Raw genomic sequence first — 25,323 nt, forward strand, 5'->3', positions numbered from 1 at the left:
AAAGTCTGAGATATACTCAAGAGTGGTACAATATGGTGTTTGGATGAACAGGCTGGATTTCTAAAATGCTTTGCTGTTACCAGCAGGGTCTTTGTTATCACCTGTGCACTCCAAGATAACATGTTTGTTTTGATGAAAGAATTTTCACAGTCATCATCTGGCTAGCATAGGAGTGCTTATATAAAAACTGTGATTGTACATTGATGAGGACATCTAACGACGAGCAGAAATGGATGAAAGTCAAAGTTCATTATCTGCAGTATTGATTTGATACAAATATTAAACCAACTTTGTCACAGAATATGAAATTGTTACTGTTGCTTTACAATTAATTCCCAGCAAATTTAGTACCTGATATTGTGTCTAGCTCAAAGAAGCCTGTGAAGCTCTGATTCTGCCAGTCTGGTTTTTATGTGCAAGTGGTTAAGCTTTTCCATATCTAGTAGTTCTCATTCTAGTAGCAGTTTTTGAATTTAAGAAATTGTAAACCTGTATCTTTCCAATTTCAGGTGAGATAGTCCATAGGGTACAATATTCATGTTCTTCTAGGTTGGTCTTTGAAAACTCAAGTCCAAGAACATGCAGGTTTACCTTTCAGTCACTGTTGTCTGTACTGAACCCAAATATTTGTATATGCGTCTCGCACATTTGCATGTGCTTGTGGTATTTGCAGGCTGAATGGCTACAGCTTTTTCCAGGAACTATGGAAAACAATGATGAAAACCCCTATTTTTCTCCATCAGTTATTGTGGAATCTCTACAAAGGAGTTGTCACAAAATTGTTCCCAGTTCTTTTTTTTTTTCTTATGGCAATGCAAAGTAATTCAGACTATAATGTTTATTGTCTGACCCTGTTGGTCCTTTGAAAAGGAATTTGCTACATTTCCTAGGCAACCAGGGACAGCCTCACCACTCATTTTTATTAAACATGTTTACATTTTGTTTTTTTGATAATGATCCAGTTTATACAAACAAAAGCAGTCACTGATGGTAACTTTTCTTCTGATCATCGTAAAGTCAAAATATTGAATCCATCCCATCATAATAACTACCATAACATTAGATTACATTTTGAATATGAGTCTGATTTTACTGCAGAAGTGGCAGAAGAAATTTGGTCATAAGCTTGAAAGACCTTTTCCTCCTGAAGTACAAATAGCATCAGTAACAGCCACACCAGCTCTGTACACTTTTCCTATAAGTGCTCTTGCTTGCAAATTTGTGGGATCGTGAGAATCTTCTTTTAAGTTGCGACAACACATATTAACCCTGTCTCACCATGCAGCAGCGTGATAACACTTTGGTTTGTGTGTTTTATCCCAGTCTACCTTGACTCTGCCTGAAAGAGCACTCTCCAGCTTGAAGGCCTCATTCTCCTTAACTTGACTTTAATTTTGTTGCTGTGTTTCCACACTTCTGTGTCCCTGCTTATGCTTCAGTATTCCTTCTTTACTCTTTGGCTACCTTTCATATGCGCCCACTGCACGCCTTCCCCCCAATGCATTTCTCCTCCATGACAGATTTCTAGAAAGTTGTTTTTAAAAACACGGGTTGTCTTTTCTGCAGAGTTTTCAAACTCTGGTAGGAACAGCAAACAAATGTAGCTATGCCCCATACATCACATGTTGGAAGTGAGAAGTGAACTGAAAAGGGTAATTTTAAATAACATTTCAGTGTGGAAGACATATCTAATCTTGATCCTGAAAGGCTCTTTATTGAGAAGATGCAGGAGTTTAATTAATTGATGTGCCCAATCTTACAGAAAAAGGAATTAATAAAACAGTATAATTGGTGAATGTAACCAGCCTCAAGCAGTGTTTTTTGATATGATCACTGCATGTCCACCAGAAAAGCTTATGGATCCACCGCAGCACAAATATAAATGAAAAGGTGTTAGTGCATTGCATTTTGAAAGTTAACTTGTTGTTAAAATTCTGTTTAGTAATATGGATGATGGCTCCATTATATAAATATATGCATATAAATTATATATAATGTAATGTAATTTATGTATACATAATATACACACGTGTAATGAAAATGCAAGCTGTGTGTGCTTGCATGCACATGCAAACATGCGCACACAAATGCAAATTAAAACTCACAGTAACATTTTCAAAATGCTGTTCATGGTTGCAATTTTGCTCTTCCAGAGCCCATGGGAAATTTAGGTCTAATACATGAAAATGCTTGCAGGGATTCCCACCTCTTGAACACACTCAATTTGTTTAGTGTTTTCCTTTTGAGCATCACGTGTGGAAGAAGATATCCTTCTTGCTGCTTTCTAAGCCCAGGCAATGGAAGCCTCTGTCTGTTACTCAGCAATCTCTAGAGGTGGGCAAACTAAGGAAAATTTTCATCTGGAGAAAAGCAATTACAGTAACTGTAACTGGGGTTGCAGTCTAGCTGGTCTCATAAATCTAGTTTTCTGTCAGCTAGACTGGCGACTCTGCATTGTATACTTGAACTTTTGCTACTCTCATTAAACAGAACTTGGAATAAAGGGATTTAGTGCTTTTTCTGTTTTGTGTGGCGCTGGTTTCCTTTTATTTCCTACCTTAGTGAATAATGTATTTAACCTGATCTTTGAAATAGTGTCCTCTGCAGTAACCATGTCATGTCCTTCCTTATAGCCAGATCTTATTCCCACATCTTTTCATCCGTGCCTACTAAAGGAAGAAATATCCCTAATGAGCCCTGTTCAGACCTAACAAGTCTAAGGGGCCTGACAGATGAGTTCTGGTGGGTATAGCTACGGGCAGTTTAAGATGCTACTGCTTCTGGGTTGTCTGCTTGGCCTCCTGCCAGATGTGACAACCCAGTGCTGAGGTAGCTGAATGAGATATTTTAGGGGCACGTCTTTGAGACACGGGTGCTGCTGCACCACCCTGCTGCCGGGCAGGAGCTGTGGCAGGGGAGTGGGGTGGGCAGGTCTGGGCAGAAGCATCCTGTGGCAAAGCCTGTCAGCCCTGCGTAGCGAGAACAAGACTTGTACGGATGGCTCTTGCAGTGTGCTTCCTCTTAGTGAGGGCCAGGCATCGCTGTGGGCTGCATTGTGGCTGCAATGGCGGGGTGTGGGTCTGAGAACAGGGGCAGGGCTGGCTGCATGGCTGCGGGAGGATGGGCCGTGCTGCCTCCTGAGGTCCAGCCTCCAAGGCATCCTCCCAAGGTATGGGCTCCTCAGCCAGGTGCTCGGCTGGAGCACCCATGTGTCATGGTGCCTGCGAGGCCCAAGTACTTACATGTTGTGCACCGTATGGTTTTTTAGCTCATTTTCTTCTTTCCTACAGCCTGCTCTGTATTTCAAGCCACAGCATTTTGACCCATGAAAAGCTGCAGCTAGTGTTCATGTTAACTATATAGGTATAATGCAAGCTGGTATTCAGGTATGTGTAAAGCAGCATCTGTTTTCCTCCACATACCTTAATCTGATTCTCGATCTCACTGCTGCATTACCCATTATTTTTTGTACACTGTTATGTACCTCTTGCAGACTGTGAGGGTTGAGGGGGCTTAACTTGAAACTGTGCACATTGGGAGAAGAAAGTTGGCAATGATGGAGGAAAAGTTGGAGCCAGCATCCTAAGACACTTGCCCTGTTGTCAGCAGAGTGAGGTGGAGTTGGCTTTTAACTACCGTACGTGACTCCAGAGTACTGCCCTGCGGGTCCAGGTGGCACTGGGATGGATACGGTGCCTTCAGCAGCACTAGAGCAATGCAGTCCCTACTAGAAACCCAGCACTTTCCTTTTGTTCAGGCCTGCATCTCGAGAGCCTCCTCGCTGCTGCAGTGGTTAGAAGGCAGGAGGGCAGCACTGGCCTGCCTTTGCTGTGGGACTGTGCCCAGCAGTGCCTCTGCTCATGCAAAGGCAGCTGTGTTTGGCCCCTTCAGTTGCCAAAGCAGCTTGTTCCCGCTGACTTGCACTCTAGCGGGAAGGACGTGGCAAAGATTTCAGTCTAATCTCTAACAGATTTTCAAAGGCTTTGCTTTTGGGGGTGGTGGTGGTAGTGGTAGTTTTTCAGTGTTTGGGGGTTTGGTTTTCTTTGGTTTTGCTGAGATTTCAGTTTGCCCCTCCCTGCAGCAAGTCAGTTTTCAGATTGCAGCTCTCAGAGCTGGGTTACTTTCCTGTGCATACCATCTCCTCCAGCCCTTCATCTTTTCAGGTCTGTTTTCTCATCCCTCAAATGAGGGAGGGCAAGAGGAAAGGGAAGAATGAAAGCAGCAGTTCTTATAGCTGTTATAATAGCTTTCTGCGCAGAACAATGAACACAATGTGATTTTTGAAAGGATTTATAAACAAGTTTTGAAGCCACAGAGGGAGTATGTTCTTGCCCTCAAGGCACATATGCATACTCATTAACGTTAATGGGAGTTGCAAGCATTGAACAGAAAATAGACCATGCAGTGGTAAAAGACATGAAGATCTAGTTACCCACTTGGGAATTGCATTGTGCCGAACACTTGGCAGTTGGTACTTTAGCTATATTGTGCTAGTCTATCCTGTGTACTTAGCGTCTTTTTTTTTCCTTTTTAATTTAACAAAGTTGCTTTATATAGTCTTCATCTCTCTTTTCACATTAGGATGTTGCTCATTTGCTGAAAGACACTACACCTGCAGAAAAAAGCACAAAAATTAAATGTGCAGCTCTCCTACAGTCCAGATATCTCTCTGCTCTCAAGGGTGATGGAAGCTGTGATGTTCTTGATAATGGAAATGCCTTAATAATGCGAGTTCAAGGAGTGTTGTGCTGATTTACCAGTTTGACTGCAAATATAGCCAGTCCAGGAGGCTGCCTGCCCTAAGCTGAGGCTAGTAAGCCCTGCTAAACACTTGTGATTCCTGCTGAGCATGTGGGCTTTTCTGCACTGTGTGCTCCAGGGCTCAGGAGAGTTTATAAGGCTGGTTGCAACCCCAGGCCCAAACTGTGCTTGTGAATTCATACCATTCTGCCCTGCAATTAGCAAACCATCTAGGACCTCAAAGCAGAGATGGGTATAATGCAGAGACGCCGAGTAGGAAACTTTCTCCAGGCTGCTGCCACCCTGAGGTCCACTGACTGTATAGGGTCACTCCTGGATACACCAATGAGGCAAGGAAATGTGAGTCACTTATTCATGCAGTCAGCTGGGATCTAGAAGAGAGTATTAGCACAGGTTTCACATCATATGAAAGTCACTAAGCTGCTTTTACAGCCAACCCAGCCCTGGAAGTACTTCAGCTGTGCTCTTGAGGTATATGAATCAATAATCTTTACTAGAAAGACCACAATGAAGAGAGAGTCTCTGAAGAAAGCTATCATGTGGGTGCTCTTGTCCACTCCATGGTTAATTTGCAACCTCGATAGACAGCTCCCTATGTAACTGGAAGGTTGTGGTGTCAATAAATTCATTCATTATCATCAGGTTACTGTATGTCAAGCCTGGAATACTGCTAGAAAAAACTGCGAGTCATCATATTTGTGACTGTATTTCATTTTTTATTTTGTTTATACCTCAGGGAACCATAATACTGGGCCTTCTCAGCATTTTCACCTGTGAGCTGAAATACTATGAAACACTAGATTCGTGCATTATTTTGCATCACTGAATGGCTCTGAAATCAGGGCCAGGAGAGCAGGGGAGGAGAAATCCAGGTAATTCTCTTGCCTCATTTTGACAGCTCTTCAGAATTTGTTAAATAAAATGAAATGCCCATGAAACTACAAAAATAACAATTTTGAAATACTCGTACTACACTTCTGTTTTCCATACTGTCTTTGGCATTGTCTGTTAAAGATGTTGCGGACAAATGAGTAAGGGCTTGAGGGATCAGACTGAAATCCTAAAGTCCCTGTTTACTCTCAGAGCTGGTCTGTGCTAATAGAGATGTCTGGTAAAATTCATTTGTAATTTAAGGGAAAAACACAAAACAGCTGCACTTTTTATTCCACAGCAAATACATTGGATTTCCACCTCTTCATCTTACTTTATTTTTAACTGGTTCCCTAGTTCTGTTCTCACTTAAGCCACCAAATAAGACAGATCTTTATGGAGTGAAGCATGACTGAGGTCTCAAAGCATTTCCTGCCAAGAGGTTGATACTGGGGGGGCCAAGCACCCTACACTCACCTTGGCTTTGCTGGGAACACACAGTGCTTAGCAGAATTGCATCCCAAGAGATTTAAATCTGGCTCCAGGTGAGATCCTGTCATGGCTATCCCCTGTTTCATTGGTAATTTCTTTCTAATGACTGAATATAGTAGTCTTGGTTGGTGCACTGATTTGCTGTTTTCATCTCTTCCACTTGGGTTCATGCTGGATGACATCAAGCAACATATGCCTGACGTGCTACAACTGTGTTTGGCACTTCATGCTTTTCATTTTGTATGTGTGCAGACAGTGCTGTGTTGGGATTACGTGCACAGCAGTGACAGCTCAACAGAGCACAGCTTCCTTATTGCAATGCCATCAACTTGCCTGGAGGTCACAGTGTACCAGCCTGGGCTTTTCATAGATGCATGAGGGGAAAAAACAAGCACACACAAATTTTTGTGCTAAATTTAGTGGCCACAACTTTGAACTGATGTCATGTCAAACAAGAAGCATATCTCCCAAAGTCCACTGTGATTTGCAGCTGGCTGCTGGTTCAGGGTGGGGGGAGGCTTAGATGTGGGAGGTAAAAAGCTGGAGCATGATGCACGTGACATCATCAAGGGGCATAGCTTAATATCCATTTCCAGTGCAGTAGTATAATATTTGCCATGGCTTCCATAATTTCTCTGAGGTAATCATGAATAATACTCTGCCTTCAAATTCACAACTAGCTTGCATTTAATGACTGAGTAATTCTAGCTCTTCTTGTGCTTAGTAGTAAAGCAAAACCAGTGCTACAAGTACAGGACTCTCTGAGCATGAATATACCTGGAAAAACTCAAATCTGTGTTGGGAGCAGTATAACCTTTGGATTGTTGGCCCTAACAGTGCTTTGTGGGATGAAGAAGATTCCTGGCATTTTCCCCTCCATGCATGATTGCAAAGGGAGCTGAATCCTGTTTCCTCTTGGTAGAATACCAAAGGATGGCTTGTCTATAAACCTTGCCTTAGGATCAGTGTGATGATGCCACAAGTCTCCTTAATTGGGTTAGTTTTAATGGGGTTAGGCTTTTGCTTATGACAATGGAAGTCTCTCAATACTTGGATTTTGGTGACTAAGATGGTAAGTAACCTTTTGATTAAAAGAAAAAAAACCAAAGCAAACACACAACCAAAAAAAAGCAAACGTACAAATATGCACCAAGCACAAACTTGAAGCTATACCACTAGCATGTATTCAAAAACTTGGTGATATGGAAGCGCAAGGTATTCTGTGGTTCTGAATTACTTGTCATTTTGTGTTAAAAATGAGATAATTTTTACAGCTGTTGTTGATAAATATCTGCAGTGACTAATTGCCGTAAAATCCCACTCCTGCAAGTACATGCTTGCATGTGAGTAAGTGCTATGCCAAGTGGAGACTTCTGTAAATAATACTAACCATCTCCCAGTGGTGTAAGTGGAGGAACCGGACTCTTCACATCTTTGCCACTGGCTCGGATGACCTTGAGCATTTCCCTTGGCTCTCAGTGTAAAATAGTGATAGTGACAATGGCTTTGGTTTTTGAGGTATTTTGCAATCAACTTATGATCAGAGTATTTCTGCTCGCAGTCAAAACTTGGGCTAATGGGGTGTGTGTGAGTTCTTTTGTGAACAGCACTGTAGAAAGAAGCTTTTGAGCGGAGAAAGGAATATGTGAAAAAGACTGTCCTTGCTTAATGTGAAATTTCACGCATCTGGCAGGGTTTCACTTGTGAAGTCAGGGCATTCACTGCAGAAACAAGAACTTCAGCCAGCTGCTCAGCATAGGAACTGCTCAAGTTCCCTTTCCCAACCTCCTGTTAGTATCACTGATGCTGCAGTGTGTGAATAAGGATGGCAAAATCTGGGCTGCAATTATGGTCCAGCTCTGTGAAATGCTGAATGCCATCAGTTTACAGCACAGACGGGCCCAGGAGACGGTAGGTAACAACTCCCCTCAGAGCTTAGGCTGTTCTGTGCTGTCCTGTACCACAGGCTGTGCCTCAGTGGTCTGGATTAATTCCTGCAAAGAGCTTTGTTTCTGAGCAACAGCAAAACAAAGCAGGCTGTGAATATTGGGTTATAGCAATAGCTTCTGGTTTCCTTTGGTGGTGCAACTGCTCGAAGTGTGGGTGCATCCCTATGTCCTAGTGACAATGGGAGTAGATGCTAGTTCAGTCTTCATGGAGAGGTTCAACAGCTGCAAGATAGGATAAAAAGGAACATTTCTTGCAATGAAAAGTTGCTTGGCAAAGGAAAGGATAAGAGATGTTATCTGAGAAAGCTGACTAGGATAACAGTTTCAGCAGTCACTGGCTTTTCAGTGGCAAAAACAGCATTGGCTTGTCCCTATACCTGTGCTGTTGCGTTCTGCACTTATTGAACCATTAGGCCTGGCTTAGGGGCTGTGCTGTAAGGTTGGATAGGTCCAAATTCTAAGTAAATGGGAAGGAGAAGGGAAAAATGGAAGGGAAGGAGAAAAAGGGGAAGAGAAGAGGAGGAGAGTGTTGTGTGTGTGCTCACTGCAAACACAGTGTGGGAGAGACAAGGGGAAATAATAATACAGTTCATTCATGTAAAGAGCTTTTGGGAGCAAATGGTGATCTTTTTCTCTCTCTCATCATACTTTGGTAGTTAATGCCTATTGCTTCCCTTAGATACTGGCTAAGATCTTTTAGCCTGTGATAGTGTTCTTGCTTTAATTGCCTTTCATTTACCTCAGCTTTCCAAACATATTAGTTAGATAGCTTCACTTTTCCTCATTTTTCCATCTTCTGTCTTCTGCTTCTTAGTCTTTTTTCTCTTTTTTTTTGCAGGGTGCTAGTTGTTAATCAAGTCTCTTTCTTGTTCCCACTAGTTCTGCCTGTGAGTTGAACTGAACAGGTTCTGCAGTTGTAGGTGAGGTAGGAACAGCTTTTGGCAGCAATTCCTCTGTTCTTTTCTGTGCTCCATCTTTGTCTTTTTATCCTCCTTCTCACTTCTCAGGTGGCACAATGAGGTTAAGCCTGGCATTTGAAACAGGAGGGGGCTCTCCCAAAGCTTGTCTGGAACTGCGTACAATGCTGTCAAAATGGTACTGTACGCTGCAGCCATACCGAGTGCATTTATGGTGATTAGGCCCAGCTGCATGACCCTTATAGATCAACGCTATTATAGGCTCTACTAGTTTCACTAGACCACTCTGCAAATAAATGCAAGATGAAATGATAGATGCCAGGCATACAGAGAAGCTCTGAGTGGGAGGCAGCTCATAACATGTGGCTTGTCTGTAATTTTGTCAACACTTTATTTAGAGTTGAGGAAGAGAGAGGACTCACCCCTATGGAGATGGAAGTAAAATGAATAGCCATATAGGCTCTTTTCCTAAAGCCAGTTACACTCGAGTATTTCAGTAACACTCAGCCTCTGACCACGGAGCTGTTACATGTCCAGGCACTGCTGCCTGCCTGTGACCTGCTCTGACAGTGCTCTGTCCACTTCAGCTATCATCATATTCACCCAAAAGATGCTCAGTGAAAACCTGCAGGAACTGCTTCTGCAGGGTCACCTTGTGTCCTTTTGGTAGAGGCAAGAGTGCCCGTTTAGATGAACTCTTGTTCATTGGGGCTCATTTGTTTTCTCCATGTTCCTGCTGTGGTGACTCATTTGACCCCTGTGATCAACCCTGTGCTTTGTTCTGAAATGCGAGCTCCATGGCAGAAGGGCCTGCGGGATGTGTCATTCAGCAGCAGCAAGAGGCTTTTTATACGATGGCCCTGAAGGAAAAGAATTATACAAAGCCCACAAAATTTCTGGGGGATAGGAGGTTAATGAAATCTGCTGGTTCCTTGTCGCTGGTGGGAGACACAGAGGAGGCACAGCAGCATTTTTGGGGCTGCCATGCCTGTGGAACAGTTAGATACAATACGTTTCATGTTGGAGTCCTGGTGTGGTTTAACCCCAGCCAGCAACTAAGCACCACACAGCAGCTCACTCGTTCCTCTCCCTGGTGGGATGGGGGAGAGAATCAGAAGAGTAAAAGTGAGAATGCTTGTGGGCTGAGATAAAGATGGTTTAATAGGTAAATCATAAACCGTGCGCACAAGCAAGGCAAAACCAGGAACTCATTCACCACTTCCCATCGGCAGGCAGGTGTTCAGCCATCTCCAGGAAAGCAAGGCTCCACCACACATAACTGTTACTTTGAAAGACAAAACACCGTTAACTCTGAATGTCCCCTCCTTCCTCCTTCTTCCCCCAGCTTTACATGCTGAGCACGACGTCATATGGTCTGGACTATCCCTTTGGTCAGTTGGGTTCAGCCGTCCCAGCTGCGTCCCCTCCCGACTTCTTGTGCACCCCCAGCCTACTTGCTGGTGGGGTGGGGGGAGAAGCAGAAAAGGCCTCGGCTCTGTGTAAGCACTGCTCATCGATAAACGAAAACACCCCTGTGTTATCAACACTGTTTTCAGCACAAATCCAAAGCACAGCCCCATACTAGCTACTGTGAAGAAAAGTAACTCTATCCCAGACAAAACCAGCACAAGTCCCCAAGAGGTCAGTATTATGCACAGTATCACCTCCGTAGGTTTGCCAGCTTGTTTTAATGGGCTGCAATTATTTTAGAAGCTCAGCAAACAGATTGCTACTTATGTAAGCAAATAATGGATTTGACCTACTTACTGTATCTGTAAGTAGAAGATAGGCGTTACTGTGGATCTGAAAACTGAAGAGTCTCATATCTCCAGAAAAATTATTCAAGTCTTTGCATACTGTCACTGCTAGTGTTCTGGACAGGATGTTTGTGAACCAAAGCAACAATTAGATCAAGTGAGCAAATACAGACTATTTTTCTAGATAAATGAAGTAGGTGAGTTAAACTTACTGTTTCATTAAGCATTTGCACTTTCTCTAGCTTGATTTCCTTCTGTCCTGGTTTCAGCTGGGATAGAGTTAATAGTTGCTGGCTGGGGTTAACCACAACACCACCTTTCCCATTTTTCCTGTAAATCATTTCAGAGTCCACTATTTGGGTGCGGGTACTGGATTTAGAAATCACCCAGAGCCAGGAACTCTTGCAGAGATCAGTTTCATTCAGTGTCTTTTATGAAGTACTGGGTCCGAAAGCCTCTGTACCATACCTTGTCCAAGAAGGTCATGAAAGTCCAGCAAATGATTGCCCACATCATCTCCCTCAGCTACCATAGCTAGTAATCAATAGCAGTGTTGTTCCTGTGAAGCCAGGAATTGCATTCAGACTGGGCTATGCCTTTATTTACATGAGCATTGCCAAATGATACCACAGAGGCCTTCAGTGTTCTTTGGGCAGCAGGCAACATATGAATTAGCAGTTCAGTCCTCAAAGTCTTATTGGTATCATAGTGGTGACCACTACGTACCAAGCTCATATGACGTAGGCATACAAGGCACATGTCGATGGGACTTAGCTCTTCACACATAGAAGCATTCCTTTCCGAGCAGAAGAGAGATCTTTTTCTCCAGGTCAACAGAACTGCTGCTGCACTTGCAGTCATCATGCAGCACAGCCTGTAGAAACTCAGACAAAATGCAGAGGCTCACCATCTTCTGCGTGGTACTCGGGGAACACAAGATGGGTGGCTACAGAGAGGGAGAGGCGGCAGCTAGTGCAGGATGACAGCTATATGAGAACTGGGCTCTAATAGCTGCACTGCAACAAAGATTTTGGGTGGGGGGTGGCGGGGGCTGATGTCGCCCATTGTTCACAGTGTGAAATGCAGTCAGTTTGTGGGTAGCTGTAATAATGGAGCACTAACAGTTAAGTTACAGTAAAACAGTGAAAGCTGTTCAGGTTTCATCTCCAAGATAACAGTCAAGATACCATAAATGTTGCTTTAAAACTGAAAGGCTTTACTCATGTTGCTATTTTCTGTACTCTGTTGTGACCATGTTTAACTTTTCAGTGCTCCGACTCTGTATAGGTTCCCACACTAAAGCACTAGAGCCACCAACAAGCAAGCACATACACTTTGTAAATTAATTTCTCTGCAAGCATGTTTCAGTAGTTCTGTTTGCACACACTCTTCATGTAATTCATCTAAATATGCTCGCAATGGATAAATTCCCATGCCTTTCTATATCTAGAATTCCTTCAGATTATAGACAGTTACAAAATTTTTTATTGCTACTGTTGCACTGGCTGCAAAATCTGTTTCGCATATGCAGACTGCAGGCTACCTGAAACGGAGCAAACCAGTGCTTCGTTGGTTGCATGTGTGGGCAGTGTGAGTGTCCTTTATTCAGATTCCCACTTCCCCAGTAATCCTCCCACCTCTCCTTTCTCAGAGCCTGCTTCCACTGGAACTGCTGTAAATTACACCCATGCAATGCCATAGATCCTGGCCCCTTGTGTCTGGGCATGTTAGTTCAAGGTTATTTTTCTAAATGGATACTCAGATATCATTGCAACCTAAAAGAAGTTACTGTGAGATTTTTTTGTTTGCCTCCATTTGCACTCAGTTCATCAGTTTTCCTGTAAAAGGAGTATGATTCAAATTGACTTTTCTTTTCTTACTTATCCAAAATCGTGCTTTTTCTGCCTTTCTAGGGCTGTGCCAATTGATAATAACTTTTAGCTTCAGTGAATAGCACAGAAAGGCTTGATTGCAAATAATTTGTAATTATTTCTCAAACACTCTCTTTTCTTTTTTTCTTTGCCTATTCAATGTTATCTGGAAAAATCGGGGACATCAGTTACTCATTCTTTAAAGGAACTGGGATGTGAAGTTCAATATATATGAAAGCACGAGGCTGGGCATTCAGAAGGAAACTTAGTCACTTTGTAATTTTCTAAAAGCTTTTGGGGACCTTTTCACTGTGGGAACAGGTAATAAGCAGAGCTCAGTGTGTCAAGAGGATGCACAGAGAAGTGGAGGGCTATGGAGGAGAGAACCTGGAAGTCACTGCTCTGGAGTGTGGCAGTTTGGGGAGGGACTCTCTCCAGCACACTCACACTCTGGAGTTTGTCGAAACGTCCTGGCATCTCTGGGTCTGCCCTCATCTTGATAATGCAGAGCAAAGGACCTACAGCCCCTGCCGTGCTGGGAGGAGGCTCTGGTGGTGGGGCAGTTAATGCAGTAGGCTGGCTTTTGTGAATCCCAGGCAGGTATGGCTACCTTGGCACATACAGCCTGTAAGTAGCCATGGTGTTGGGGCTGAGAATTCGGTTTTGTGGCCCAGATAGACAGCCCTAAGCTGAATCTGGCAGCAGCACATCTTCAACCATGGTGCCTATCAGTTGCAGTAGTCATATAGTTGGATTAACGCAGAACTGAATTTAACTGCAGGGCCCAATTCTGCTCTCTGTTATACTGGTGTTTAATTCTGGAATATCACTACTGAAGCCACTAGGTTTCCACCACTTTGAATTAGAACAGAAATCAATCATTTTAAAAGCTGAAAGACGTTGTAGCCAAAATAAAGGGACCTGAATATTTTTGAAGTCTCCCTAATCATAGCCTTAAGACATCTGAGTAGCACATCAGTATTATTTTATGACACTGTCTTTAAGTCCTTTCATTTTCAGTATAGTTTTGTCCTCTTTAAATGCCCAAATAATTTCCAGTAAGAGCTAATAGATTCAGGAGGAGGAAGAAATATGTACTGCATGAAGTAATTGTACTGAAACCACCTATTGCTTGAAAAGCTGTTTGAATGAATCAGATGGTTCTTTTATTCCTTCCATGTTCTTTGCCTCTTTGTTTTTTCCTACTAGCATCTTTTAGAAACGGTAACCTACGCAGAAAGGACTTGTGTCCATGAGGACAATGCTATTTTGAAAGCCAGGGTTTTTTTTTGTGACAGAGATACGTTCTCTGATGTTACTTCAACCTAGTGATGATGTTCCTATAGTCATTTGCTAAGATACATCTTTGTGCGTATATTTTATGGCTGTTCACAGTGTAGGAACATTTCTCTTCAAAAATTCCTTCAAGAATTAAAAATGCATGTTCAACACTGCATGTCTCCAACAGATACATTTAAATTTGCTTTTGTTTTCTACTGTTGCTTTCCAATGATGGGAACCACTCTGCAAGGATTGAGATAAACAAATGAATTAAAATAAAAACCTTGTGTAAAATACCTTAGAGCCTAAACTGGTAAAAGATAGATGCTGAAAAGTGTCATTAAGGGGTAAAATGGCAGGTGAGGCTCTGTGGCCTGTGACAAAAAGATGAATTAAACTCAGGTCTCCTGAGTGCTGATCTTTTGCACAGTTCAGAGGACTGTGCCTTTTTAAATTCAGTTTCACTAAGAATATTCAAACTTCATCTACAGAGATAATGAAATCCAACCCAACATAAGCACTGGTGCACAAATGCACTTAAGATCATCTGCAACTTTGAACAAGCAGTTCATTTCATTAAAGCCAGTGGGGTTACTCATAGTCTTGAACTTACACACACATATATATATAGGTTCTGTGTTACCCTAGAGCTGGTTTTTCTCTGTTGAATTATGTGATGTAAATCAGAATCTGTGCATCTTTGATTCAGTATCCAGCATATCCAGGGTTTAATTAAAGAAATTCTATTTCCTTTCACTCCTGGAGGCTCTTTTTGATAGAGGTACCCCTCAAAATACAGCAAGATTAATTGCTTCTGCATTTAAAGTGCATTTTTAAGAATTTTAAAAATTCTTAGGCCCCAAATCATTCCTTCATTTAGAAAGAAATTGAATGCTATAGCCTCTTGTAGAAATTGAAAGGGAGGAATTTTCCTGTTAAATGTATTTTTATTCTGTTTGTTACAGTGAACAGCACAATAAATTGTCTTGGTCTCTGAAATGCAGAAGCTGGTAAACACCAAAAGGACAATAGAAAATGACAAAATTCATTTTAGTTCTTAGATGTTTTTACTCATCCCTTATACAGTGAGCAAATAAAAAAAACAATCTGATAACACATTTTCATATTTCAGTCTCTCCTTGAAGAGTAGAAAAATACTTCAGAGGGATAAGATGACCAGAAGCATTCTGTATTTCCAAAATTAACTATGAAAGGCAGATTATCTGGGCATGTCTGAAAGCTATGCATAACCTTTGCACTACAAATATCTCATTTCAAAAATGTCATATTCTGCTTATTCAGTAGGGCTTCCGAAAGGCTATTTTAAGTACTGTGCTTCTTGCTTTTAGATGAGAACTTAAGTTATTACAGCCTGCATGTATGTTTCACTTGCAGTTAGAGCTAGAAAGTTGCTTGGTAGTGGGATGCTATTAAACACAGAGGATTCCTGCCCAAGCAGCAACTCCATGAAGTTCAGTTTTGTTTGCAAGGATCATCGTGCCTCCAGTTTATCAACTGTGGTAGTTTGGGCAGTTCTGGTGCAAAAAAAGGAGCTGCTAGCACAGCACCCCAAGCTCCCGCAGCTGGAGCAGAGGACCACGTAGCAGTTGCTGAGCTATCTGATTGCCTCTGGTCTGCTTGAACTCCTTGCAGACCTGGCAGTCTATTGCGTTTGTGTGTGTCTGTAATAGAAGAACTCACAGGAGCTTTGTGGTGCACTTTGGCGTGGCTGTTTAAGGGAACTTGTACCTGGCAGGGAGAGAAATAGTCCTCACTTTCATTTCTTTCATTTAGCTTTGGATCTGGCCCCACGTGCTCTGACGTAAAAGTGGCAGAGTCTCAAGGCAAGTTGCTGGCGACAGTTGCACCAAGGACATAGTAATCCATGTTGAAAAGCACTTAATTACTCCATGTTTAGAGCAGACAACACGGCAGTATGTGTACCACCAATATGTCAGCATAGTTTACTTTTCATAGGAGTTTATGTTCCCAGCAGGCACTGAATGCTTTTTCCGCCTGATAAATGTCAAGTACTTAAAGCAATCTTGCCCGTTCCTCTCTGGAGATTGCCAAATAATCTCCTTTCATTGGCTATGGGATCTTGCCAGGACTTCTGCATTCATGCACATTTATCCCTGCCAAATGTTGGTAACAGAGGAACTGTACAAATACTCTCTGCTTCTTTCATTAGCTTTGCACAGCTCTGGTTGCGGGATTCCTGGGTTTTTTTCTCTGTTATTCCGGGCTGGAGCGGTAGTTCATGATCCATATTCCATTATTGGGTGTGCTGTAGAGTTCAGCCCTTGCTATGGAGCTGTGTTTCAGAGTAGAAACCTTTGTTAAATAAACATAAGCATCTTGAACCATAGCCTTCTAAAAGCTAATTCAGTTTGCCTCCTGGATGCAGGCTGAGGGGAGTTCCCGGTAGGTGTTGAGCAGTTCCTCTGTTCCCAGGCACAATAAAAAGATTCCTTTGCTATTTACCCTATCCATTTACCTGTGTATTTTCTCTAGGAAGTCTTATAGCACCAAATGTTCCTGTTCCGAGTAGCATATAGGAGGTACCTCTATATCTTTATAAGGCTTATGAAATATTTAAAGCAATTAGTTTTAAATTTTAGTTTGAAAAGTCTGGTTTGTCAAGGAGGGAAAAAGATCTCAGTAACATACCACCTCCTGGAAGTAGATACTTTAATAAACTAAACTGTGGTGTAGGAAAAAATGCTATTAATAGAAAATGGAACATAAATCCTTCAGCTTGTCATGTTTTACCCTGTGTATCATACAGCAAGACTGGGTCATTTGACCTTTTTGTTGATAATGTCACCAAGATATTTTAAGCTAATGCTACTTATCATGCAAAGGCAGATGAGAATGCTGTGTGTGTTACTGCGGTACTTAATTTCAAGCCATGCAGAAATACTTTACAAGACTAGATGGCAGAATGTCAATCATTTTTTCCATGACATTTCTCATTTCCTTGTCTGTACTGGAATAACGTGTGAATGTTGTATATGCAAACCCTAACACCTAAGGACAGGTTTAGACCACGTGGCAGAACCTCATCAGTTGGATAAAAACTGTGAAAATGGAAGGAGGAAAGAGGCAAAATAGGCTATTTCTAGCAATTTGTTTGAAAACACGGTACTCTTAACCACTTTTAGCTATTTTTAGGTAAAAATATCAGTTAACACTAGCCTTGAATGACCTGCAGCACAAGAGCATCTTTTGATTACTTTGTCCATCATTAACATTTCTCCAGATAAACAGATGGAACAGTGGGGATATGGCTATGAGACAGAGCACATTCTCAGTGTGACACCCATGGCACAGGAGATGTAGAAGACAGCACAGGGAACAGGGGTCTGAAGAAGGCAGAGGAGTGGGAAACGTTTGTATCTCAGGTATCCATTAAGGATGGTATCATGATGCACAGTGAACTGAAGACTGTGAGAAGCCTCTGTATACAAAATACACAGTTCACAAATGCAGCAAAGTCTGTAATCCTTTAGCCAGTCTAAAGTAGAGTTCAGGTCCTGGGCAACATGTTCAGAAATTATCAGGCAGTTTGTGCCAGTCTCATTGACTGTCTCTTCATTTTAATGATACCAATCTGAAGAAGATTGCTTTTGCCAGGTTTGTTGTACATCAGATTAACAAAGCTGTGGAAAGAGGACTGAGATCAAGTTTATGTCAGTAGAATGTATATACAAATAACAGCCTAAACAGAAAGGAAATAGTGATTTAGTTGGAAGCATGGCAAGAAAAATCTGCTAGTATTGTCAAATACATCAGGAGTAATAATTTCTGCAAAGCCCAAATGATTCTGGTAGCCTACATCTCATTCCCTAAAGTCTATGCTAATACATTCACGAAAATTAATTTGGGTTAATTAAAAAGGCAAATTTAAAGTGCATTAGGATATATCCACATAGTGAAAAACTATCAAGCTACGAAATACTCTTATCTGTGGTAGCTTTTGCATGTCCCTAGCCTGCTGCAAAGTAGAACACATTAATTGGAACCATCATGAAAGCATAATATCATTTTTTGAGTTTGTTTTGTTTTGTTTTGTTTAAATTCTGGCAAGATTTCTTTTCCTTTTTGCTTTGTTGTACCTTAGTTATACATTAAGCTTAAACAAATGCTGTTGACAAAGAGTGGCGTAGTTACTTCATATATGCTGCACATGCATATTTTCACAGCTCCTTATTCCTAAACAAAACTGGAATCTTGTTTAACATCTGCCTTTATTGGTATGCCTTGTAAGAATTGAAGAGAAGTTATTTAGCAGACCAAAGCAGAAATGTGACAAAGTGATAACACTATGTTTGAATCCACCTCTGATACTGACCAAATCACGTTAGTAAGATGCTGTAATGCAGGCATCTTCCAGCCCTGAGCTAGTGTCCTCACAGACTGTCAAAATACTGTCTTTCAGCTGGCAGAGCAGTGCCTCGCTGCTGGCTTTAGTAATACATTTGAGGCTGTTTCTGAAAGACGGTTTTTAACTCCATGAGCACTGCCTGCTTGGTTTAACATTAGAAATTTGCTGGCTGTTTTCTGATGGGTCAGCAGAAGATGTCTGGAAATTTCTGAGCACTGAGTTTAGAGTGGCAGATCTTTAGCGGTGAATTGCAAGGAGCAGCAAAGTTTGGTGACAGGAAAGCTGCCATTCTACACTGGCCTGTAGTTCAGGTTTTCTTCTAAATTGGGAAACTCACTAATGAGGTGTCAAGGCTTTCAATGCAAGAACTATTTACCCTATAGGAATATAAATTAGGTTTAGCATATGTGGTAAATTTTGTTTCTGAATAAGTTTGTTGAGTCTGCTTAGGATAAAACCTGGCTTCATGCAAACATATAATGAGGTGTTTTATTAGCTCCAACATTTAAGGAGATGTTTTATTAACTATTTATGCACAGTGAACAAAATGCAATTTCCATGAGTTTCTTTATTGTTTAATTCATAAAGAATAATAACTAAGAAACCCTTAGCCTCTCATTTCAAATGAATTTTATCATAATGTTTTGATTTATAACTTCAAAGACAAAATAGTCTATTGTTTGGGAAGGATCTGAATCTGTGAGATACTTTGTTCTCCATTGACTTCACTGAAGTCATGTTAATTCATAGGAGAGAGTCCAGATAAACAATTAGGATTATGCCAACAGCAAATTTTACAGTATTTGTATGTGAGTGTTTTCTTTCTTAATCAATGCTGAGAGAATTGTTGTGCTTTATGCAAGAAGTTACTATAAATAAAAAGGTAACTCTGCACACAGTGATGAATCAAGACATCACTGTCATTCCAGTATGAATGTCCAGGATCTTAACTGTTCTCTTGCAGCCATAAGGAGTTCATTTGGATACTTAGTTTTATGTCTTTGGCAACTCTTTGGGTCTTTAAAATCCCACAGTGATATTTGAAAAGCATAATATTTAAAAATGGAAAGTCCCCTGTCCAAAGAGTTTGGGAGAGAACAGATGTCTTGGAGGAAGGGAAGTGCTCACCAGCTACTTAATACTGGAGTGTCAGAGCATTCTGGGGGAAGATTAGGAGTGTTTTGAATAGGTTGTTATTTTTATAGTGTTCTACTGATGTAATACCAGAGAAAACCAGAAATGGGCTGGTCCCAGGAAATCCATTCCAGAATTATGACACTGTAACAGAGATCCTATGGTTGACACAGTGTGTTACATACTTCTGATGAATTCATATTTTGTTCTGTTTTCAGTGTCAGCCAAACCAAGACCTCACAGTGATGAATACACAAAGAAGATTCCACCTCCTAAGCCGAAACGAAATCCAAACACTCAGCTAAGCACATCTTTTGATGAAACGTATATCAAAAAGCATGGCCCTATGAAGACAACACTCACTAGGGATGCCTCTTTATCGCAGGTCAGCAGTCCCGCCCCAGACGCAGAGGAAGAAGAGCCTGTTTATATTGAGATGGTTGGCAATATTCTCAGAGACTTCAAAAAAGACGAGGATGACCAAAGCGAAGCAGTCTATGAGGAGATGAAATACCCTATATTTGATGATGTAGGCCAAGAATCAAAATGTCAATGTGAATATGACCATCACACTTGTTCTTCTCAGTGTGCTACTCCCACAGTGCCTGACCTAGATTTCACCAAGTCTTCAGTGCCATCTACTCCCAAGGGCTTGCTTTGTGATATACCCCCACCATTTCCAAATCTGCTTTCTCACAGACCTCCACTGCTGGTGTTCCCACCAGCACCAGTGCAGTGTTCCCCGAATTCTGACGAGTCTCCTCTAACTCCACTAGAGGTCACAAAGCTTCCTGTTTTAGAAAATGTGTCTTACATCAAACAAGCTGGAGCTTCTCCATCTTCACTGCCACCTCACACATCAGGCCATCAAAAACTGGAGAAAGACCAGACAGTATCTCACGGAACTAGCACCCCTGGGCACACTTCCTCACCTCCTCATCCATCTACCTTATACAGAACACAGTCTCCACATGGTTATCCTAAAAGTCACTCTGCCTCACCTTCTCCTGTCAGTATGGGTAGGTCTCTTACCCCCTTAAGCCTCAAAAGACCTCCACCTTATGACTCTGTACATTCAGGAAGTCTCTCAAGAAGCTCTCCATCAGTGCCTCATTCTACAGCCAGAAACACGTTGCAAGAAGGAGGAAAGATGGTAAATGCCTCAGTCAGCACCTACGGGTCATCATCTCAGAGTGGTTCCCGTTCTCGGACACCCACCAGTCCTCTGGAGGAACTAACCAGCCTCTTTACCTCAGGACGAAGTCTCCTGAGGAAGTCCTCCAGTGGCAGAAGATCTAAGGAACCTGCAGAAAGTAAGTTCTTGATGTAATTTTTCCTTGTTCTTCCTTGTATAATTATATCTTTCACTATATTTTACTAAATCAAATGCTTGCAAAAATCAAATACCTCAGAAGTCTGAATTCCTTATATAAGTTTATTGTAACAGGAAGAAAAGTGATTGTTGTTAAAATTGCTTTAGTCTTCATATTGTATTTTTAAGTATGCATACTACACTACAGAAGTACAATTCATGGCTTGGTCTTGCAGAAGGAGTCAGCTTTTATTAACTTTTCCACAGTTCCCAACATGTGTGTTGGGATCTTCCCACTATGTCACATCCTTCCATTCTTGGTGGATGCTAAGACACAGTAATTGACCAAGCAGCTTGTAGCAAGATAACCAAACAGTAGTTCTTTTTGCCAAAGATCCATTGATCACTCTTAACTTGGCCTGTGATGACGGTGTGTATGATGGAAACAAGAGGTAGCAGCTTAAACCATTCCTCTCCTTCCCACTGCCTCCTTCCATACTGTGCCACAGAGTATCTCTTTCAGCTGTGCTAGTGTGACTGGTTGGGAGGCCATACTGTGGATCGACCTGAAAAGCAACATGACCTATAACGCATTACCCCCATACAGAGAAAAGCATGGGAGGAAGTTGTGCAGGAAAACCTTAAGCCAATATTGACTTTTCATATGCTGTATCATAAGATCGTTGTCCCACATGCATTCAGGTTTACACAATGTACACCTATTTCTGAGCTAATGAAATATGGAAACCCCTAATGAAATCGGCAGGAGCCACAGGTGTGAGTGAAAACAGAACCTGGCACCAGTATTTCTGTATCAAAAACGTTCCGTTCAGTGGTGCCAAAGACAACATCTTGTAGCGGATGGTAGCCACAACACCTTTTGTCAGAGTGCAAAGCAGGCTCAGTACGCTTTCTCTACAGCTTCAGTAAAATCAGTTTATGACTTTGAATTCTTGACACCTCCGGAATGGAAGAGCTCTCTGTGGAGAACAGCTGATCTTCTCTTTGTGTAAGTGCTATGTTATACCTGTTTGGCAGCTGTAACATGTTAATACGATGTGGTAAGCTACACTGGTTTATACCTGATAAAGGAAGGTGTTCTGGTTTCCAGGCTACCATATCACTACAGAATAGAAATGAATTCTGTGCTGCCTTTCTGGTTGTGTTTGTGCTGCTCTGTTACATTACTCATCACAGTGTGTCACATCACTTTGGGTCACGCTCAGGGGGCTCACAAGAACACCCCTCTGGGTTTTCACGCGCAGAGGTTGCCTGCCTCGCAGCTCTGCAGCTGAGTGAGTACATGCAAACATGTAAGTATGGAGAAGCTTGGTGGCAATGGTTTAGGTTGGCATACAAAACATTCCTCCTGATTCATGGACTCCACTGCCCCAACCTCAGCAGTTTTATTCTTATTTATCTCTTTGCAAAGCAGGAATAATGATTCTGAAATCAGAAGGTGGAGGTGAGAATGAAGTTAGCAGGATACTGAGAATACAAGTTGATGCAGCAGTTTGCTTAATTTGGCTTTAATATTTTTGTGGCCTGCAATCATAAATACTGTTTTGTGAAAGTCTTAGCTCCATAATTCAGTAGGGTTCTCCTAAGTGATTACAGTAATAAAAATACAATAATGCCGTATTTGTGTGTTGGATGGAAGCAAATTTGTACCTAAAAAGCAAGGTGATTCTTGTAATTGGGAACAATTATGAGGGATATGATGTGGCATTTATAAATAATTGCGGTGAAGTGGTAGGGAGATTTTGGCAAAGTGCAGACAATATTGAACATTATTAAGCATGCTTCTTATTCATAAGTGAGCAGAAATCCTCTGCAAACCCCATGCTGCACCAGATCTACCTGGTGAGCTTCATAAATTGGACGGTTTTATGCTCACTGATGTAGACAGAAGTACCAGGTTTGGAACCTATAGAAGTTCCTGCAGCAAATGTGGCAAGTCCTGGGAAATTTCAACAAATCTGTGCTGCTGCCTCATACCTACCTGCAGAAAGCTATTCTCTATATTCCACTTGACTGAAATTGAATGCAGACCTTTGAAGGGACTTTTCACTGATAAAATTAAATCTTGCCCTGCAGATCTGTACCAAGAATAGCTTACTTCTTGGCCTCTCAAGGAGCATTCTGCTTGCTCCTTAGGTAGTAGGAATGTGCTCCTTATTAGTCACAAATGCGAGACAAGAGAGATACAAAATAGAAACTGTGTTCATCTACTTTAAGGACAAAATATTCATGTTATAAATAGATACCAGTGGTGAAAAGACTCTGGAGTGCAGCTGTGTTGAGTAAATGAACAGACTGCCCATCTAATCCGATTGTAATTTGTCTGGTATTTACAGTATGACTTAATCCTGTAGGATTACTACACTGGGCAAGAACCAGGTTTGTGCTCAGATATTACAGAGGAACACATACAGGTCTAGCATTTTTGTGTCTTGCAATTCCAAATTAAAATGATCCACCATAAAGAATCTAAATTGTGGGATTTGAACGTAGAATCTGACCAGACTGTCACATTTACATGATGTCATTATACATAGTGATAGATAGTGTGGACTGGACTAAACATATGATCTCTTAAAGAAATCTTGCTCCTGAAAATCACACTGGAAGCCTAAGGCACTCATACAGTTCTAGATATTTTTTTGTTGCTGTTAAACCTATGGGAGAACAAATGCATGGCATAGGACTAACTGGGACTGCCATGGTTTTATAGTTGTCCCTTCAGTGTAATTTGCTGTCAGCATGCAGAAAGATTTCCAGAATCTAGAGGATAATAAACACACACAAAAAAGAAGTTATACTACTCTTACAAAATCATGCTAGGAAGCTAAGAATATTTGCTTCTAAAATATAAAATTATTCTGAGCGCATCTCAAGCAACTTTCTCATTGAATCCTCCCAGACTCAGCCCTCTGTGACTTGTCTGAAGCTCTCACTGCCATATGCTAGGCAAAAAAAAAGCACAATACTAGATTTTATATTCAGCTGAGTGTATTTGGAAAATATTGCAGCAGTTATAGAGAAAATTCTCTCTCATCTTTATTGTTATTACTGCAACTGACTTTGTGGAAATCTGGCATTTTTGAGTGGGTTTCTTTTTGAGAAGGACTGCACAAACCTTACTTTCAGTCAACACCTTTAATATACAAGCAAAGCTGCCCTTGTAGCCTTTCTGTTTTATTTTCTTTACTCTTCTGCCATTTTTCCTTTTTTTATCCCCCTCCATTTTATTTTTGTAGAGTTCACTGGAATTGCATTAGTAGGATAAATCAGTGATACTAAGGAGACTGTAACCTCAGGGCCATGTTCCTGAGGATGTGAGCTTCGGTTGAAGCCGCAGACATGTTGCTGAATGCACTCAGCATCCACCGGCTGCAGCTGTGATGTGCGTATCTGGATTTTATAAGCAGCTCACTTATTGTGCTGTGTTCTTCTAAAAATCCTCTTGTGTGCTGTTAGCATCTTAAATATGCATTACAGCACAATTATGAAGGTGGGGAGAAAAGAATAAAGAAAAGCCAAATCAGAAATGAAAAAAATGGTGGAAGATAATCACAAAGAAAGGCAGAAAGATGGAGAGAACCCCTATGGAAAACTGAAGAAAGATGTAGAGCATGAAAAATGTGAAAGAGTGGAAAAGATAGGTATTATTAATTGTCATTGACTGTTCTTTAACCCTTTCTGCTTTTGTGGGGGATAACATGGTAGTGTGCCCTAACAGTTGGCAGACCCCTGTGAAGTATAACATCAGTCCTCAGAGGTTAGGGGGAAACTATTTAAAGGGTACCAACACTGCCTAGTGTCCTTGGGCTGCTGCAGTGTGTCCTTTTCTAATCCAGTTGGAAGGTGTTTAAGTATGACCACTCAATCTAGCTGTGTTGAATGACACATTCCCTTTGCTTTTAGCACATGCATTGAGTGTCTGTGTTACTGTGTCCTTCGGTAAAGAGAGAATTATGGAGGGAGAGAGGAAGGGAATGGTCTTCAGATTTTCTGGAGCTATCTTTGCTGCCTCTGTCTTTCTGCACCATAGAAACATACTATACTCTGTGAAAATATAGAACTGAAGTCATGTGCCTATAGGCATACCCACATCCTAAAAAGCAAACCAGAGAAGCTGCTAGTGTGCATCTGAACTGTACTCACTTCAAGGCATTTTTTCTCAGAGAAATTGTCCTGTAAACCCTTGCCAGGACCAGTCCTTTCTGTTTGTGTATTGGTTGTTTCCATTTGTTAAGGCTTCAGTTTCCTTATAATCTCCTGGGAACTTCGCACCTGTTTTGAGAAAGTATTGCAAATATTCATCCTAATGAACTGCACAAGATAACAGTTGCGTCTGCTGTATGCCCCGACTCTGTGCATGAGGTGTGAGATCAGGACACGCAATGCACAGCAGCTCATTGCTCTTTTCTGTAGCTGCTCTGCAGGGCTTAGTAGCTGGTTTGGCTTTTGCCTACAGAGAGTTTCACTCTTCACCTTCTAGTCACATATAGGGAGGAAATTTGTGAACATGCTACTTTGAAAATTCAGTTAAAGTGATTGAAAATTGGGGTAATTATTAACATTTCCTG

The 25,323-nt window shown here is 41.5% G+C and overlaps 1 protein-coding gene across 7 annotated transcripts in view; it reads left to right on the forward strand.

Moving 5' to 3' along the window:
• The window catches only part of NYAP2 (neuronal tyrosine-phosphorylated phosphoinositide-3-kinase adaptor 2), a 148,994-nt gene that overhangs the window by 70,463 nt on the left and 53,208 nt on the right, over window positions 1–25,323 (forward strand). For all 7 annotated transcript variants that reach the window (XM_049802829.1, XM_049802830.1, XM_049802831.1 and 4 more), the window contains one exon: window positions 19,638–20,732. In XM_049802829.1, coding sequence (XP_049658786.1) covers window positions 19,638–20,732 — 1,095 coding nt within the window. The remainder of the gene's footprint in view (window positions 1–19,637; window positions 20,733–25,323) is intronic.

This window comes from Accipiter gentilis, chromosome 6 (genome assembly GCF_929443795.1).
Source record: "Accipiter gentilis chromosome 6, bAccGen1.1, whole genome shotgun sequence".
Taxonomy (NCBI): domain Eukaryota; kingdom Metazoa; phylum Chordata; class Aves; order Accipitriformes; family Accipitridae; genus Astur; species Astur gentilis.